General features: G+C 36.0%; 1 protein-coding gene across 2 annotated transcripts in view; it reads left to right on the forward strand.

The window, feature by feature from the left end:
* LOC145294079 (uncharacterized) overlaps positions 1-10285 on the forward strand; it is a 63648-nt gene extending 53363 nt beyond the window's left edge. For both annotated transcript variants that reach the window (XM_080141134.1, XM_080141135.1), the window contains one exon: positions 9161-10285. Coding sequence is in view for 1 of the 2 variants with exons in the window: in XM_080141135.1 (XP_079997261.1) it covers positions 9161-9167 (7 nt within the window). In the remaining variant the exon portion in view is untranslated. The remainder of the gene's footprint in view (positions 1-9160) is intronic.
* The last annotated feature ends 5363 nt before the right edge of the window (positions 10286-15648 follow it).

Consider the following 15648-nt stretch of genomic DNA (forward strand, 5'->3'; position numbering starts at 1 on the left):
ACTTGAAATGTGAGTTAAAAAAAAAGAAAAGATTGTGGAAGTTGAAGAATATAGAACTTGTATCTATTGTGATGGGATACCTGGGGAGAGTGACAAAAGGATTTGACAAGCAGAGTGGAAAAACTGATCCATTGCAATGTTGGTGTACTTCAGAAGACTGACATGTTGGGAGCCTCTAGAATCCTGCGGAAAGTAATAGAGGACTGAGAAAAAAAGATGGTGATAGCCTATGGTAATTTGTTGTGATCTGCCTATCAGCATTAATCGACAATAACACAGCCAGTCACCAAATGCGACAACAGAAATAATAATAATAATAATAATAATAATAATAATAATAATAATAATAATAATAATAATAATAATAATAGAATTGGAGAGGAATACCTTCTGGAAACTAAATTATATAGCAGAAACCTCTCTCCCACAGATGAGACGTTGCGAGCCTATCCTTGTTTTATCGTTATTTCCATGGCAGGTGCTCGTCTGAACTCCAATCTCTGGTCCCCCCTCGCCAATCTTTCACGAAAAACACCCGTCTAGCTGAATCCACTGTGAAAAATTTCCCCCACTCTATATCTGTGCCTAAATCAAAACGCAGATTCCATGAACAAAGCTTCTTTCTTAGAACTGCACGCCTGTGGAACTCTGTTCCGTCTGCCTGCTTCCCACCGGACTACAACTTGGATGTCTTCAAGTCCAATGTTAACAAATTCCTAATGAACCGCCCCCTTAAGTAAACACTTCATCAAATCTCCACACTAACGTAATGTACTTGCAATAACCCTTATCCCTGAGTGGCTTCCGGGCCTTGATAAGTGGTGATCACTGTGTAAAAGGTATAAATACATGGACAGTATCACCAGTAAAAAAATACTCTGGGCTGTTTATAGGGTGGACTAAAGAAGAACTGAGACAGCTCAATCAGAAGACCAGGAAACTCATGACCATACACAACGCATTATGCCCGAAGGAATATGTTGACCGACTCTACGTGAAAAGGAAAGACGGCGGGACTGGTTTGTAGATAGGAATGTGCGAATGACACCAAAAATGAACTAGAAAAATACATAATGCAAAATATTGAAAGAATAACAGTGAGAGACACTGAAAAAATCAATAAAACAGAAAGCATAGAGACAAAGGATAAGACAAGAAAAGAAAAATGGGTAGATAAAAAACTACACGAAAGATTCGTAAGAATGACAAAAGATGAGAATAACGAAAACACTTGGACATGGATGCGAAAAGAACATGTAAACAGAGAAATTGAATCCTTAATAACTGCAGCACAGGATAACTCGATAAGAACCAACCACATCAAAGTAAAGATCGACAAAACACAAGAAAACTGCAAACATATACTTTGTGGACAAAGAGACGAAACGATAAACCATATAAGTGAATTTAGTAAACTAGCCCAAAAGGAATACAAGAACAGGCACGACCAAGTGGGAAGGGCAGTACACTGGCAATTGTGCAAACAACTGCATCTCGAAAGCACAGACAAATGGTACAACATAAGCTAGCAACAGTAATTGAAAACAAAAATCACAAAAACATATAGGGCATGGACATACAAACGGAAAAATCATCCAAGCAAGAAGACCAGATGTCGTAATAAGTAACAAGAAAGAAAAGTCCTGCCAAATTGTAGATTTTGCTGTTCCAGCGGACCACAGGGTAAATATCAAAGAAAAGGGGAAACGGAGCAAATACACAGAGTTAGCCAGAAAGTTGAAAGGGATATGGAAGATGAAGAAAATCAAAATAATTCCTATAATGGTAGGAGCACAAGTAACAATTCCGAAAAACTTTGAAAAAAGAATAGGAGAAATTGGAATCATAGGAATGGCTGGAAAATACAACGAATAACAATAATAAAAACAGCTGAAATATTAAGGAAGCCTCTTCAATGTGGAGATTTATGTACGAGTCACATGTGCGGGCCAGACGAGCTGCTGCAGAGACAAAACATGGAGCGCCACATGGAACCAAGAACGTCGATGCTACCCTTTCCCCCATTACTACATCACCACACCCCAAAAAAAGAGACTGGGTAGTAAAGGAGGAAGGAAAGACCAAGGAGAGAGCACCGACTAGACACCCGCTGGACAAGTGCGAAGAGAGCTGAGACCTTGGAGAGGCTTATTGCCACCCAAATTCCAGTGAAGACCAATGACCGCTACTAGAGAGTAATCAATGATAAGCGCTTGTTGCGATAATGCAAAGTCATTTGCAAATGTTATCGAGAGAGGTGAAGAGTACTGGAAACCTGGGAAGACTTGTTGTCACTCAGCTTCCAGAGAACACCACAGGTTGTTATCAAGGGGAGATATTTGATGACCTGTGTGAAAGATCCTTGTGAGATAACAATAACAATAACAATAATAATAACAAAAATAATAACAAAATAATAATAATAATAATAATAATAACAAAAATAATAACACTAATAATAATAATAATAATAATAATAATAATAAGAAGAAGAAGAAGAAGAAGAAGAAGAAGAAGAAGAAAGCGCATCAGCGTCTGGTGATACCACACAAAATGGTCATGAAAGGTCAAGAGGGATGGAAGGACTGACGATGAAGAGTACTAAAAGGACCTCTACTGGAAGAGTACTGGAACAGTATTGAGACTTTAGAAAAGGGTTATAGCAACCCAAATTAAGATTAATACTAGCTGATGTAATTGCTATTCGACATGGGGTTATTAAATATGTAAGATTCTGACCTTTTAAAAGTTACTCAAGCTTTTCAGTTCGAACACGGCCCTCGTTATGTAACACTAACAACGAATTGAAACACTGGAGACATTTCTAAGAACCTGTAAATTTACAAAAATGACTATTCATCATAAAACAAAAATGCTAAACAACTCTTACACGTAAAACTAAGCGCAAAATTTGATAAACCGTGATAGAATGCTAAAGGATGCGCTAGAACGGTCATTGTATATTTTAAACATCCAAACGCTTAATGGAATCTCAATCATAAATTTTCGTAAAAACACATATTAAATATGCAGATATTTTTCTAAACATCAAAATACACTTATGGAGGATGATCTATCGATTTTAGCTTCACTGGTATTTTAAAATTAATAAATATTTAGTTTTTTTTTTATCATTATTACCAGCAATGCAAAATTTTTACTTTAAACAAAATTAAATAAAAAAAAAGACAATTAAAAGAATCGTTTTGGCATCGGAAAATAGGCACCAATTTTTTCCGATTCCGATACCCCCAAATCTTCCGATTTTTCCAATTCCTGATTCTGATTCTGATTAATCGTCCCAACACTAATATATATATGTTTGTGTGTGTGTCCGTGTGTGTCCGTGTGTGTGTGTGTGTGTGTGTGTGTGTGTGTGTGTGTGTGTGTGTGTGTGCATTATGTGTGTGCATTATGTGTGTATGTGTGTGAGAGAGAGAAAGAGTTCGTGTACGTGTATTGTTATCAGAAACGATGTCTGTGCATAAGGAATATGTCTTGCAGTCAAAACGACGTGGCTCTATATTCGCCAATCTCATTTATGTGATACAACATCTCGTTGTTCACTCCCAAAAGCTGAATACAAAAAAATAGCTTCTTCGTACTTTTAAGATAACTCAGAAACCGATGGCTTCTCCACCCGCACTCCACGTATCCCACCTACATCCACGCTCCTACACACACACACACACACACACACACACACACACACATATATACACACACACACACACACACACTCTGTGTACGCCGGTAAACCTTGCTTAAACAGCGTCACAATGGCGAATTTCAATATCGGAAATTCGTTTAAAAATAAACCTAAACGAAAGAAAAGAAACGGCGACATATTGACAGTGAAAGGAACTCGTACGCCAAAAAGGTACTCTGCCATTACTGATAGTGCAATTAGAAATAAATGGGTATGCCTGTATGCCCGCGCACTCATACGCACATAAACACACACACGCGCGCGTACAGATACACACGCACACACACGTGTATATATATATATATATATATATATATATATATATATACATATATATATATATATATATATATATATATATATATATATACATTATTGTTTACATGTGTGCGTAGACGTTTCTGCTGCAAATTCTTTTCAAGAAGCAGCGTTCTTCTAACCTTAAGATGTTGCTTTTCGGAAGGAGTTGCAGTAGAAACATGTATGCACATACGTAACCAATAATGTATGTATAACTATAATACAATTACTCTCTCTCTCTCTCTCTCTCTCAAACTCTCTCTTTCTCTCTGCTTGTTAATGAGCACTTTTTGATGAACACCATAGCTTCTGCGAATTTACAAATAGAAAACTACAAATCAATCAATCAATATATATATATATGTGTGTGTGTGTGTGTGTGTGTATGTATGTGTGTGTGTGTGTGTGTGTGTGTGTGTGTGTGTGTGTGTGTGTGTTTGTGTGGAGAGAGAGATGTAACACACATGGAGACGTTTACGAAAGGGATGCAGTTAATGTCAAGACAGGAGATGAGTTCGTTGGGTTCACAATGGCGACAGAGATTTGAATGAGAAAGCGTGCTCTAGACTTTTACGAATGATGAATCAAAAGAGACTGAAAAAAGTGCATTGAGAATGGTGGTGACTACGTAGAAAAATAAATTCTGGAAAACCAAAGGTCGCTCGTTTTAATTGTATCACTTCCGTCTTCGCGGCTCTTTAACGTTTTAGTTTTTAATTAAAATATAAGAAGCCTTACTTTTGAAGCGACATCACGCACGTGTGTGTGTGCGCGCGCGTGTGTGTGTGTGCGCGCGCGCGTGTGTGTGTGTGAATACTGTGACACCAAAAAAACAGTTCGCACATGTAATTTTTTCAAAAACTGCAAATTTAAGATAAATTAAATATAACTGTTTAAACAACCTATACCTCATTTGATTCGCCTTTTGTTCCTGTATAGTTTTACCTGTTTATATTTTAGTTTTAATTGAATTACCTAGTGTTCAGATCAATTTAAAAAAAAAATTAACTTCAAATCGAAAAGGCAAAAAGAAACTTCGCACAACAGAAAATTATTTAAATGTAACTTTAGAACATCAATGCAACACAAATACAACAGGAACACAATGAACTTATTATTCAGTAGCATAGTCCTCCTGCAATTTGACAGACTGCAATCTTTTGGACATTCCTTGAATTAGTCTGTGGCAATGCTCCGGTGATAAAGCATACTATTTCTCTTTAACTTTTGTCCAAAGTTCTTCCATATTTGAAATTTCATCATTACGTAACTGTTGTTTGATGTAATGCCATACGTTTTCGATAGGATTAATGTCTGGGGATTGTGCAGACCCATCCAAACACGGAATATCATGCTCTTTAAGGAACCTCTTGACCTTGCCAACTGTGTGAATGGGAGCATTATCCTGCATTAAGGTGGGATTATCATCCAAATTCCGGCCAGAATAGGGTAGAAAATGCTCGGTCAACATATTAAGTAACTCGGTCGAATTAATTGGACCTTGTAAACGAACTATAGGCCTTGGACCATTGGCACTAATAACGCCCAACACCAAAATAACCTCCATCACCTTGCAGCGCTTAAACTGTGCATCTAGGATTAAATTCTTCGTCCTTCCTTCGACGGATGCACTGTCTACTATCACTGCCTAGCCTATCAAACTTGCTTTCGTCGCTAAAAATCACTTTCGACAAATATGAAAAATAATGCTCTTTATTGCATCTGACGAAGTCCAGACGGCGCTTTTTATTCTTTACAGAAATCATTGGCTCTCATCTTGCAATACAGCCTAGCAAATTAAATTCCTTCAATCTTTTCTTAACTGTAGAATGAGAGTGCTTTTTAACAAGATTACACTGTTATTGAATTTGGGGAGTCGTTTTAAATCTGTTTCTGAGACTGCGGATCTTGATAGCATTGTCCTCCCTGTAAGAAGTAACCAGATTTAGGGACATCACGAACACGTCCGGTGTTTTGTGTGCTTTTGCAGTCATTCTTAACGTTTTCTCATCACATTTCGATCTGCGGCAGATTTCTCGATTGGATAAATAAGAAAAGTGGAGATGATCACTAAAAGAATCTCGAAGTATATGGACTGAATGTTACGTTGTATAACCTGGAACAACAACAATTACGATTAGAGATGCTTTGTTGCCTGTTGGTGGATATTTTAAGCTCATTTGTTGCTGGGGAGTTCCTTTTTTGCCTTCTCAATTTGAAGTTAATTTTTTAAAATTGACGTGAACACTAGGATACTTCAATTAAAAGCCAGATATGAACAGGTAAAATTATAGAGGAATAAAAGGCAAATCATATGAGGCATTAAAACAGTTATATTCAATTTATCTTAAATTTGCGGTTTGTGACAAGTGCGGACTTTCTTTTTGGCGCAAGTGTGTGTGTGTGTGTGTGTGTGTGTGTGTGTGTGTGTGTGTGTGTGTGTGTGTGTGTGTTGTCAGACTCGAGAATCGGAGAAATCGAAACGTTTGTGTTATCCGAATCAATTTAGAATCGAAAAAAAAAGTGCCTATTACCTGATGGTAAAAACTATCTTTTAATTGTTTTTGTTTTTGTTTAACTTCATTTTCCATTACTAATAAAATGATAAATATTTATTGAGCAGTAAAATTAAAATCTGCAGATCCAAAAGAGTATGTTTTACTTTATATGCATATAATAAATTGTTTGTGTGTGTGTGTGTTTTTACGGTAATTGGCAAAGAAATTAATAAAACACAACTCTACAACGACATATTAATAGATTTTAAATGACCCGCGTAAAATCGATAATTATATCGGAATTGGGAATTTAAAAGTAAATTGGTAATTGTATCGGAATCGTTAAACATTTTAGAATTTTTCAATCACTAATATATATAAATATATATATATATATTATTATTATTATACCTACATATATACCTACATACATACATACATACATACATACATACATACATACATACATGCGAGATGCCTTTAATAAGTTTCCAGGCTTTTTTGTACAGGCATTTTGTTGTAGATTCTTGAAATTCAGTAAATTATTGCTATGCATCTTATGAGATTTTTATGATTTAAGATTTTATGATTTAAGATTTAAGATTCAAATGAACAGCTACAACAGGAGTGGAATGCATCCTACTAGAGCCTGATTGTTATAGCTGGTGAATTTCAAAAATGCAATCTGGACGTGAGAACACTCTAAAAGAACGATATACAATAAAATTGTGTTTTAAACTTGCAAAAAATGTCACAGAAACGTGTGGAATGCTTCAGACTGCTTTTGAACCATCTTGCATGAAACGAGCATGAGTTTTTGAGTGGCATAAGAGATTCAAGAATAGCAGGGAGTCTGTGAGGGATAATGAGAGGTGTGGGAGGAGTAAGGAAGTCAGAGTTGGTTGTCCATTTAAAAAAGTTTATGGATAAGGACCGTCGTGTATCTAGAGAGACAATAAGTGCAAGTGTGGGAACTGCAGACACAATTATTCGCGAGGAAATTAAGATGCGGAAGATTGCGCAAAGTTTGTCCCAAAACAACTCCATCGTTGTCACAGACTCTTTGTCCAAGATGAGCATCAAGACAGTTCCTCACCCTCCCTATTAGTCCAGACCTTGCTCACTGTGACTTTTGGTTATTCCCTGAGCTCAAGGAAAACTTTAGAGGCTGTCGTTATGAGACAATTGGGGAGATGAAAAAGGCTTTGACGAGGATCATTGAAGTGTTCAAAGAAAAGGATTTTCCTGTGGGTTTTCAGAAATTTTTGGAATGGTACAAGTCAGCCGAGGGGAGTTTCATGTCTGTTCTATCAATAAAAGTGTTTATACGAAAAGTTTGGAAACTTATTGAAGACACCTCGTATATATATATATAGCAATATATGTCAACACGACGGTTCTAGGTTCAATCCTTGGCTTGGGAGAGATGCTAGTCTAGCGGCACTGATGAGTTGTGATACAACGAAACAGGACTGTATGTCGATGACTACAAATATATTTTAAGCCCCCCCTCTTTGGGTAGAGCACTGTCGTAAATAATGTCACCCGCTACTTAATTGGCTGAAAAATGCGAAGCTCGTTGTTTGTTTGTTTACAAACAGGCGGTTTGAGCACTGTAAAAGTGGTGGCGGATGTCTATTTAAATAGACATTCCGACGAGTTATTTGCAGGCGTCCCTTCTGTGGTCGAGTGGGAGAACTGCCGACTGTCAATACCACGGTTCTAGGTTCAATCCTTGGCTTGGGAGAGATGCTAGTCTAGCGGCAGTGATGAGTTGTGATACAACGAAACAGGACTGTATGTCGATAACTACATATATATATATATATATATATATATATATATATATGTATGTATGTATATAGCAAGCCAGCCGACGCTGTCCGGTCGTAAAATACATTTTAATTAATGCAGCTTTCGTATTTATTATAATAAAGCTAATTCTCTATTGATTATTATATTGTACCTAATATATAATAGTGATTTCAAAAGTAAAAAAAATAATTATGACTTAAGTGCCGTCAGCTAAGAATCAAAATCAAAACATGTATATTGCCAGCTGTATCCATTAACATGTCAGCTAATTCCATACATATGCGAAAACAGTAAAAATTAACGTTGAGATAGCGCCAACATTTTGGGGTATCAAACTAAAGCAACCCTCTCAAACGAACATGAGTGGGCAGTAGTGGGAATCTTTATTAACAGAAACGTATGAACACTACTTGGGTTTCCTCATTATAAATGACTTCCGTTGTGAGTGGGCGATGTAATCCGTAAAGACCTCCCCTTTCCCGTAGTAGGGTTAACATGGCAAGTTCGGTAGCTCTACCTCAAACGGTGTGAGTGTGCATAGGGTTCCCATTTATCAGGTACATCCCTAGGGCTCCGGCCACGTTGGTGAGGGTGAGTGGTGTAATGCGTCAAAACCTAAATGTTTTGGTTTTGATTTCAGTTGATGGCACCCGAGTCATATTTTTAAGCTTTATACACTATCAGACAAAATGATCTAACAAATGCGTACGTTTAAGAAAAGGCAAATAAAGTAAAGAAATGAAAAAAAGTGTTTAATTTTCGAAAAGTACATAAAATATCATTATTTTCATATAATGTCACTTTTTTTTAATGCCATTGTTTTTCGTTTCTTTTTCAGCTGCTGACATAAATTGGACTGGTGAGAATCGCGCTTTCCTTGTGGAAATTTGAATCAAAACAAACGAGTATATAACACAACGAACGTTTCGTTTGCACTTCAATCTTGGTAGACATGATATCGTACCAGCTCGAAATACGATCTTCTTATGGATTACCAACCTTGGATCTACTGGATCTGCATTGAAACGGAAATCAATCGGCCGACCTCGCACCACCAGAACTCCAGAAAATGTGGTAGCGGTAAGAACTTCAGTTCAACTGTCTCCGCGCTGTTCGAGATTTAAATGTGCCTAGGCTTTCCGACAGAAGTTTGCGAAGAATTCTTCACAATGATCTTCAAATGCAACCACACAAAACAATGTTGGCACCAGAACTCAACGAAAGAAACACTGAAACTCGCACAGCTTTGTGTTTGAAAATTCAACAAAATGTCCCCGTGCAGTTCAGTAAAAAGGCGAATTTTCACTTGTGTGGCGCAGTGAATAAGCAAAACTTCATATACTGGTCTGAGAACAACCCTCGTGAGTTGCATAAACGCCTTTTGCATTGTCCTCGGGTGGCTGTATGGTGTGCTGTGACAGAATTCGTTATATGGGGTCCATACTTCTTCAAAGAAGACAACGTTACAGTGACTGTCAACCATGATTGATATTGTGAGATGCTAGAGACTTTACTTATACCAAAATAAAATGTACTTCACGATATGGACAATGTTTGGCTTCAACATGATGGGACAACAGCCCATACTTCTTGACGTATGATAGGGATTTTGAGGGAGATGTTCCTTGGTCATTTGATATCATTGCATGGTGGCATCGGTTGACCCGCTCGTTTACCTGATTTAAATCCGTGCGATTTTTTCCTCTCTCTGGGGATATCTCAAGTAAAAGGTATATAATAATCGCCATCGATATATTGAACAACTTAAAAATGCAATTCGTCAAGAAACTACTGCCATTTCACATGAAATGACCCGCTGAGTTATAGACAACTTTCGTAAACGCCTTCGACTGTGTGTGGACAATAACGGATCCTATATGACTGATTTTAATTTTAAAACCTAATAAAACAGAATGGCATTATATGTACTTTTCGAAAATAAAAACCCCTTTTTGTTTCTTTACTTTATTGTTTTTCTTAAACGTACAATTGTGTCCGATCATTTTGTATGACTCTCTATATAACAATACAGTAGAGAATTGATTTTATAATAGTAAATACGAAATCTGTATAAATAAAATATCATATTAAAACGGGCTGCCCTCTAGTCTATATATCTATAAAAGTGAGGATGTGTGTGTGTGTGTGTGTGTGTGTGTGTGTGTGTGAGAGAGAGAGAGAGAGAGAGAGGGGGACATTTCGCAACCTATACACTCAACGAATTTTTAATTTACATACTTGAAGTTTTGTATATAGGATATTCAGGCATGTGGAAAACTTTAATTGGTTTTCATTCGAAAAAAAGTGTCTGCTAACGTATCAAAATTGAAAAATTGGTACGTGGGGGGGTCATCGGATTTTTATCTGTTTGTCAACTGTTTCACAAATGCGTACGGATGAATAGTTCGCATGACAGATTCCTTATCTTAAGAATAAGTAGGTTTGAAAACACTTTTGCATGGACGTTTCAAGCTGGCCTAATGGTTATGGTACTTCATTCACGGTTTTAGGTTTGGGTTTCGATCTTAGCTCGAGTATTTTTTATACTTACAAATAGTGAACTGTTTAGAAAAAGCATGCACACATCTCAGTTTCTGTATGAATTAAAATATATTTATGAGTATTTTATGACCGGGCAACGCCGGGCGGTCTGCAAGTATATTATAAAAGTGACTATTTCTGTCTGTAGAACAGGTTCTATCAAACTACTGTCAATTTTTGTGTACAACCTGAAAATTGACATATGGGGTATTCAAACCTGTGGAACAAAATTGATATAGTGTGTGTGTGTGTGTGTGTGTGTGTGTGTGTGTGTGTGTGTGTGTGTGTGTGTGTGTGTGTGTGTGTAAAAAGAGAAAAAAAAGAGAGAAAGAGGGGGAAGAGACAACAGAAATAAACGGAGATAGAGAGACGTATCGTCTTTTTTTTTATTGACTATGGTTTCTGCGAACACGTCAATCCAGAAGATTCTCACCAAGAATGAAGAATCTCCAAGACCGCATACCAGTTTTCCATTTATCGAAAGAAAACCAGTTTTAACAGCATTAGAAATGTAAAAAATAATTAAAACACGTAAAAAAGAGGAAACATTAAAAATGACTCCAACTTCTTATCGAAGGAAGGAGGAAGGATGAAGGGGGATAGTTTTGGTTGGCTTCTGGAAAGATAAACAGTTTCTTCATCATTTGATGCTTCCACACTTCGAAAAGATTGAAGAACACGAATTGCATCGAATCATGGCGTCAGGCTGACATTTCGAAATTCGTGTGGGAGTGTAAAGGAATGTTGAATGATTTAGAGAGTGGGAGGAGGAGGATTAAATAACGATGACATTTTTAGTAAATAAAAAATAGGAATTGTAAAATTTGTTTTAAAAATTAAAAAGCAAATGTGAAATTCTATGGCAGAAAGAGAAGTAAGTTATGAAAAAATATATTGCAATTAAGCTACACAGATTATTCCGTGTTTCATTCTTGTGAGGATTTGTCAGGCTTATCTAAGAAGTGACGAATGAAACGCGGAATATTTTGTGTAGCTTAATTGTCATGTATATTTTCATAACTTAAGCTTGGCGAATTCTCACGAGAATGAAACGCGGATAATCTGTGTAAGTTAATTGCCATATATACTTTCATAATTAACTACCTAGCTCTACATATTCATTGAGCACTGTTAAAGTAAATACTGAAAATTTACGCATAAAATTATATATTATATAGTATATTAATTTATGTGATTAAATGAAGTAGTAATAAATAAATATATATAAGGGCATATTATATATATATATATATATATATATATATATATATATATATATATATAAATATATATATATATGCTCATTCAATTATATTTCACTTTATATTTATACCAATCCCTTAATTTATGAAGCTCGATGATCATGTTCTATTATATAAATCTCACCTGTCTGTTAGTGTGTATGTATGTATGTATGTATGTATGTATGTATGTATGTATGTATGTATGTATGTATGTATGCCTGAAAATTTCAACAGAGGCGACGGATTTTCACAAGATCGGTATCGTTTTGAAGCTCGACCCTTCGGACAACAAATAGCGAAAACTTGGCTAAAATATTCATTTCTTCACCCTAAACTGGGCACTTTTCTACAGGGGTGGGTCGTTTTTTACGCCGATATTTTCGAAAGTCAACCCCTTCTTTTCGATTGACTACCCTTAATTTAAACCTACGTCAGTTCCGGATTGGCAACGGGCGTAACAGCAAAGACGTCACGGTTTTGGAGGGGGGGTCACTTTTTTTTTCTCCTTTGCGGTACGGGTTCGAGCCTGCCTGGCTACTACCACTTTTTTTATTTTATTTGCTCAACACACACCTCCAAATATCTGAGCAACACCGGGCACCCGGGCTAGTATACAAATAAATGACAAAACGTCTATATTCCAAATTACAAGATGTTTTTTTTTCTTAATGTTTATTTCTTTCAGTGTATTAAAACGTTCAATTCTTGGCAGCACCTGTTTCGTAGCGCAAAATCATTCACGTAATTATTATGTCAATTTTTAGATTTATTCTGCCCTTACTCATCAGAAAAATATGAACTCATCAACTAAAAACAGAACATAAAAGGAGTATTGGCATGAACAAATTACAAAACATTAGAAAAGTAGTTGAAGTTTTGTTTTGTTTTAGTTACGTCACCTTTGATTTCATATATACAAATATATTAATGGTCTAGCAAGGCTACAGGGGAGACAAACAAACAAAAACAATCCGAAGCAAAATTCATCCCAAAGCAGCAAAAGTAAAGCTGGCTTGCTAAGACACTATATATATAAATGTATGCTAATGTCGGCATATTTTATTGGTTTGAAAATATAGGTTATTTTTTACTAATTAGCATAATATTTTAATCATAGAATAGTATTATAATTTTCTAAAAGGCTGCAAGTTTTCATGTAGTTTCGGCTCATACCAAAGATATGAGCATTTCAATATTCAATTTGGCGACGATTATAGATATATCCATATATATATATATATATATATATATATATATATATATATATATATATATATGATGATGATGATGATGAAAATATTTGAAATAGTATTCCGACAAAATAGAGAAATAAAAAGGAACAAACCGTATTGTGTTCATCAACGTTTCGACTTTATTTCATCTCGAAATAAAGACGAAACGTTGATGAACACATAATACGGTTTGTTCCATTTTATTTATTTATATATATATATATATATATATATATATATATATATATATATACAGTTCTGTATGTGGATGACTACATATATATATATATATATATATACATATATATATATATATATATATATATATATATATATATATATACCACTTTTTTAGGCAATTTAGTAAGTCCCGAATCTCGGCAACTTTTTTAGGAAATTTAGTAAGTTCCGAATCTCGGCAACTTTTTTAGTCAATTTAATAAGTTCCGAATCTCGGTAACTACAGATCAGAATTTAACAAATGGTGATTGGAAAGCTAATGAGCTGAATTGCGTAGTGGGCTATGTAACAATTGCCCTTAAGGTTGGACATTACAAGAATCATTTCAAGAAGTGGGGTATAACGTTTCTATATTAATTTAACGTAAAATTAGCACCCACTTTATATACACCTTGGCTATAAAAATGATGGTCATTTTATGTTAAATTGATGTAGAAAAGTGATCCCCCAGTTTATAATTTCTTCATATGTTTGAATCTTTACTGCTATTTTCATTTTCAACACCCTGGAAAACATACAATAGTGGTAATTTTAAAGTATTTTTCGTGGGTGGAAAGATACTGCACCTTTACCAATACTTATATGATAGTAATTTGTTTTCCTAGTTTTGCATATGAATTACAAAATATCTAATATTTCCCCTAAACCTCTGGCCTTGACGGAAGGGAGACAAAAAAAAACTTGCTGCTATGGTTTCAAATGATCTTAAATAACAGCAAGAGGAGACTTGATTCCAAATATTTCCTATATGTTATGACTCCCCTCTTTAGTTTTCACACATAAAGTAAATTTCACAATGTAGAGGGATTTTTTACATGGAGATCACCACTTATCAAGGCCCGAAGGCCACTCAGGGATAAGGGTTATTGCGTGTACAGTAATCAATGAGATAGTATTGTAGTAATCATTAGTATTGGGGGTTTTGATAGAGTGTCTTACTTAAGGGGGCGGTTTGTCAGGAGTTTGTTTATGTTGGACTTGAAGACGTCCAAGTTGTAGTCAGGTGGGAAACAGGCAAGCGGCAGAGAGTTCTACTGGCGTGCAGTTCTAAGAAAGAAGCTTTGCTCATGAAATCTACGTTTGGATTTAGGCACAGATAAAGAGTGGGGAAAATTATTGACAGTAGTTTCAGCCAGACGGGTGTTTGTCGTGAAAGAATGGCGAGGGGGACGAGGGATTGGAGCTCAGACGAGCACCTGCCATGGAAATAACCATAAAACAAAGACAGGCTCGCAACGTCTCTTCTGTGGGAGAGAGGTTGCAGGGAAGAGAAAAGGGCATGCCCCACTAAACCACGAAGTCTATTTGTTACTCTGTCAAGGCAGATTAGTTGTTTTTAGCAGCTCCTACCCAGATGTGGCAGCAGTACTCCATCCTTGGACGTACTGGGCTTATTTGATACTGATTATATTTATAATCGTACCCTATTTCCAAAAGAGGGGATATATAGAATATGAGAAATATTTGGAATCAAGTCTCCCCTTGCTGTTATTTCAAATCATTTGAAATCATAGCAGAAAGTTTTAATCTCCCCTTGATCAAGGACAGACGTTTTAGGGAATATATATATGTGGGGGGGGGTGTTTTACTCATTTACTCGTAATATACTCAGTTTGTATATTCCAATTGCAATGGATTAAAAATTTCTCATAAATAATTTTTTTTTAATGAATAAAAAAAATTAGATATAAATTTTGAAAAAAGCCCAAGTTGGAGAAAAAATACATAATTACTTTCAAATATACAAATAATATTGGACTCAAAACAACAAAGTACATAAAAGATGTAAAATTTAATAGGATGGGTTAGCAAAATAGGATAACCTACGGAGAGAATAAAGAACAGATTGTTAGAGAATGGATAGAGAGAGAGAGGAGGAAGGGGAGGAGGAGGAGGAGGAGGAGGAGGAGGAGGGAGGAGGAGGGAGAGGGTGAATTACAGTGTAGACACGTTGACAGGAAGTTAAGATCAGCTGATTGGATTGCGTGTGAGTCATGTGATCAGGTTAGCTGAATCGATGAGATTTGGTTGCGACTTGGACGACAGCGGACGACTTTGCCGTTGTCTCC

The sequence above is a fragment of the Euprymna scolopes genome, chromosome 15, assembly GCF_053919585.1.
Source record: "Euprymna scolopes isolate OS-2025 chromosome 15, ASM5391958v1, whole genome shotgun sequence".
Lineage (NCBI taxonomy): Eukaryota > Metazoa > Mollusca > Cephalopoda > Sepiida > Sepiolidae > Euprymna > Euprymna scolopes.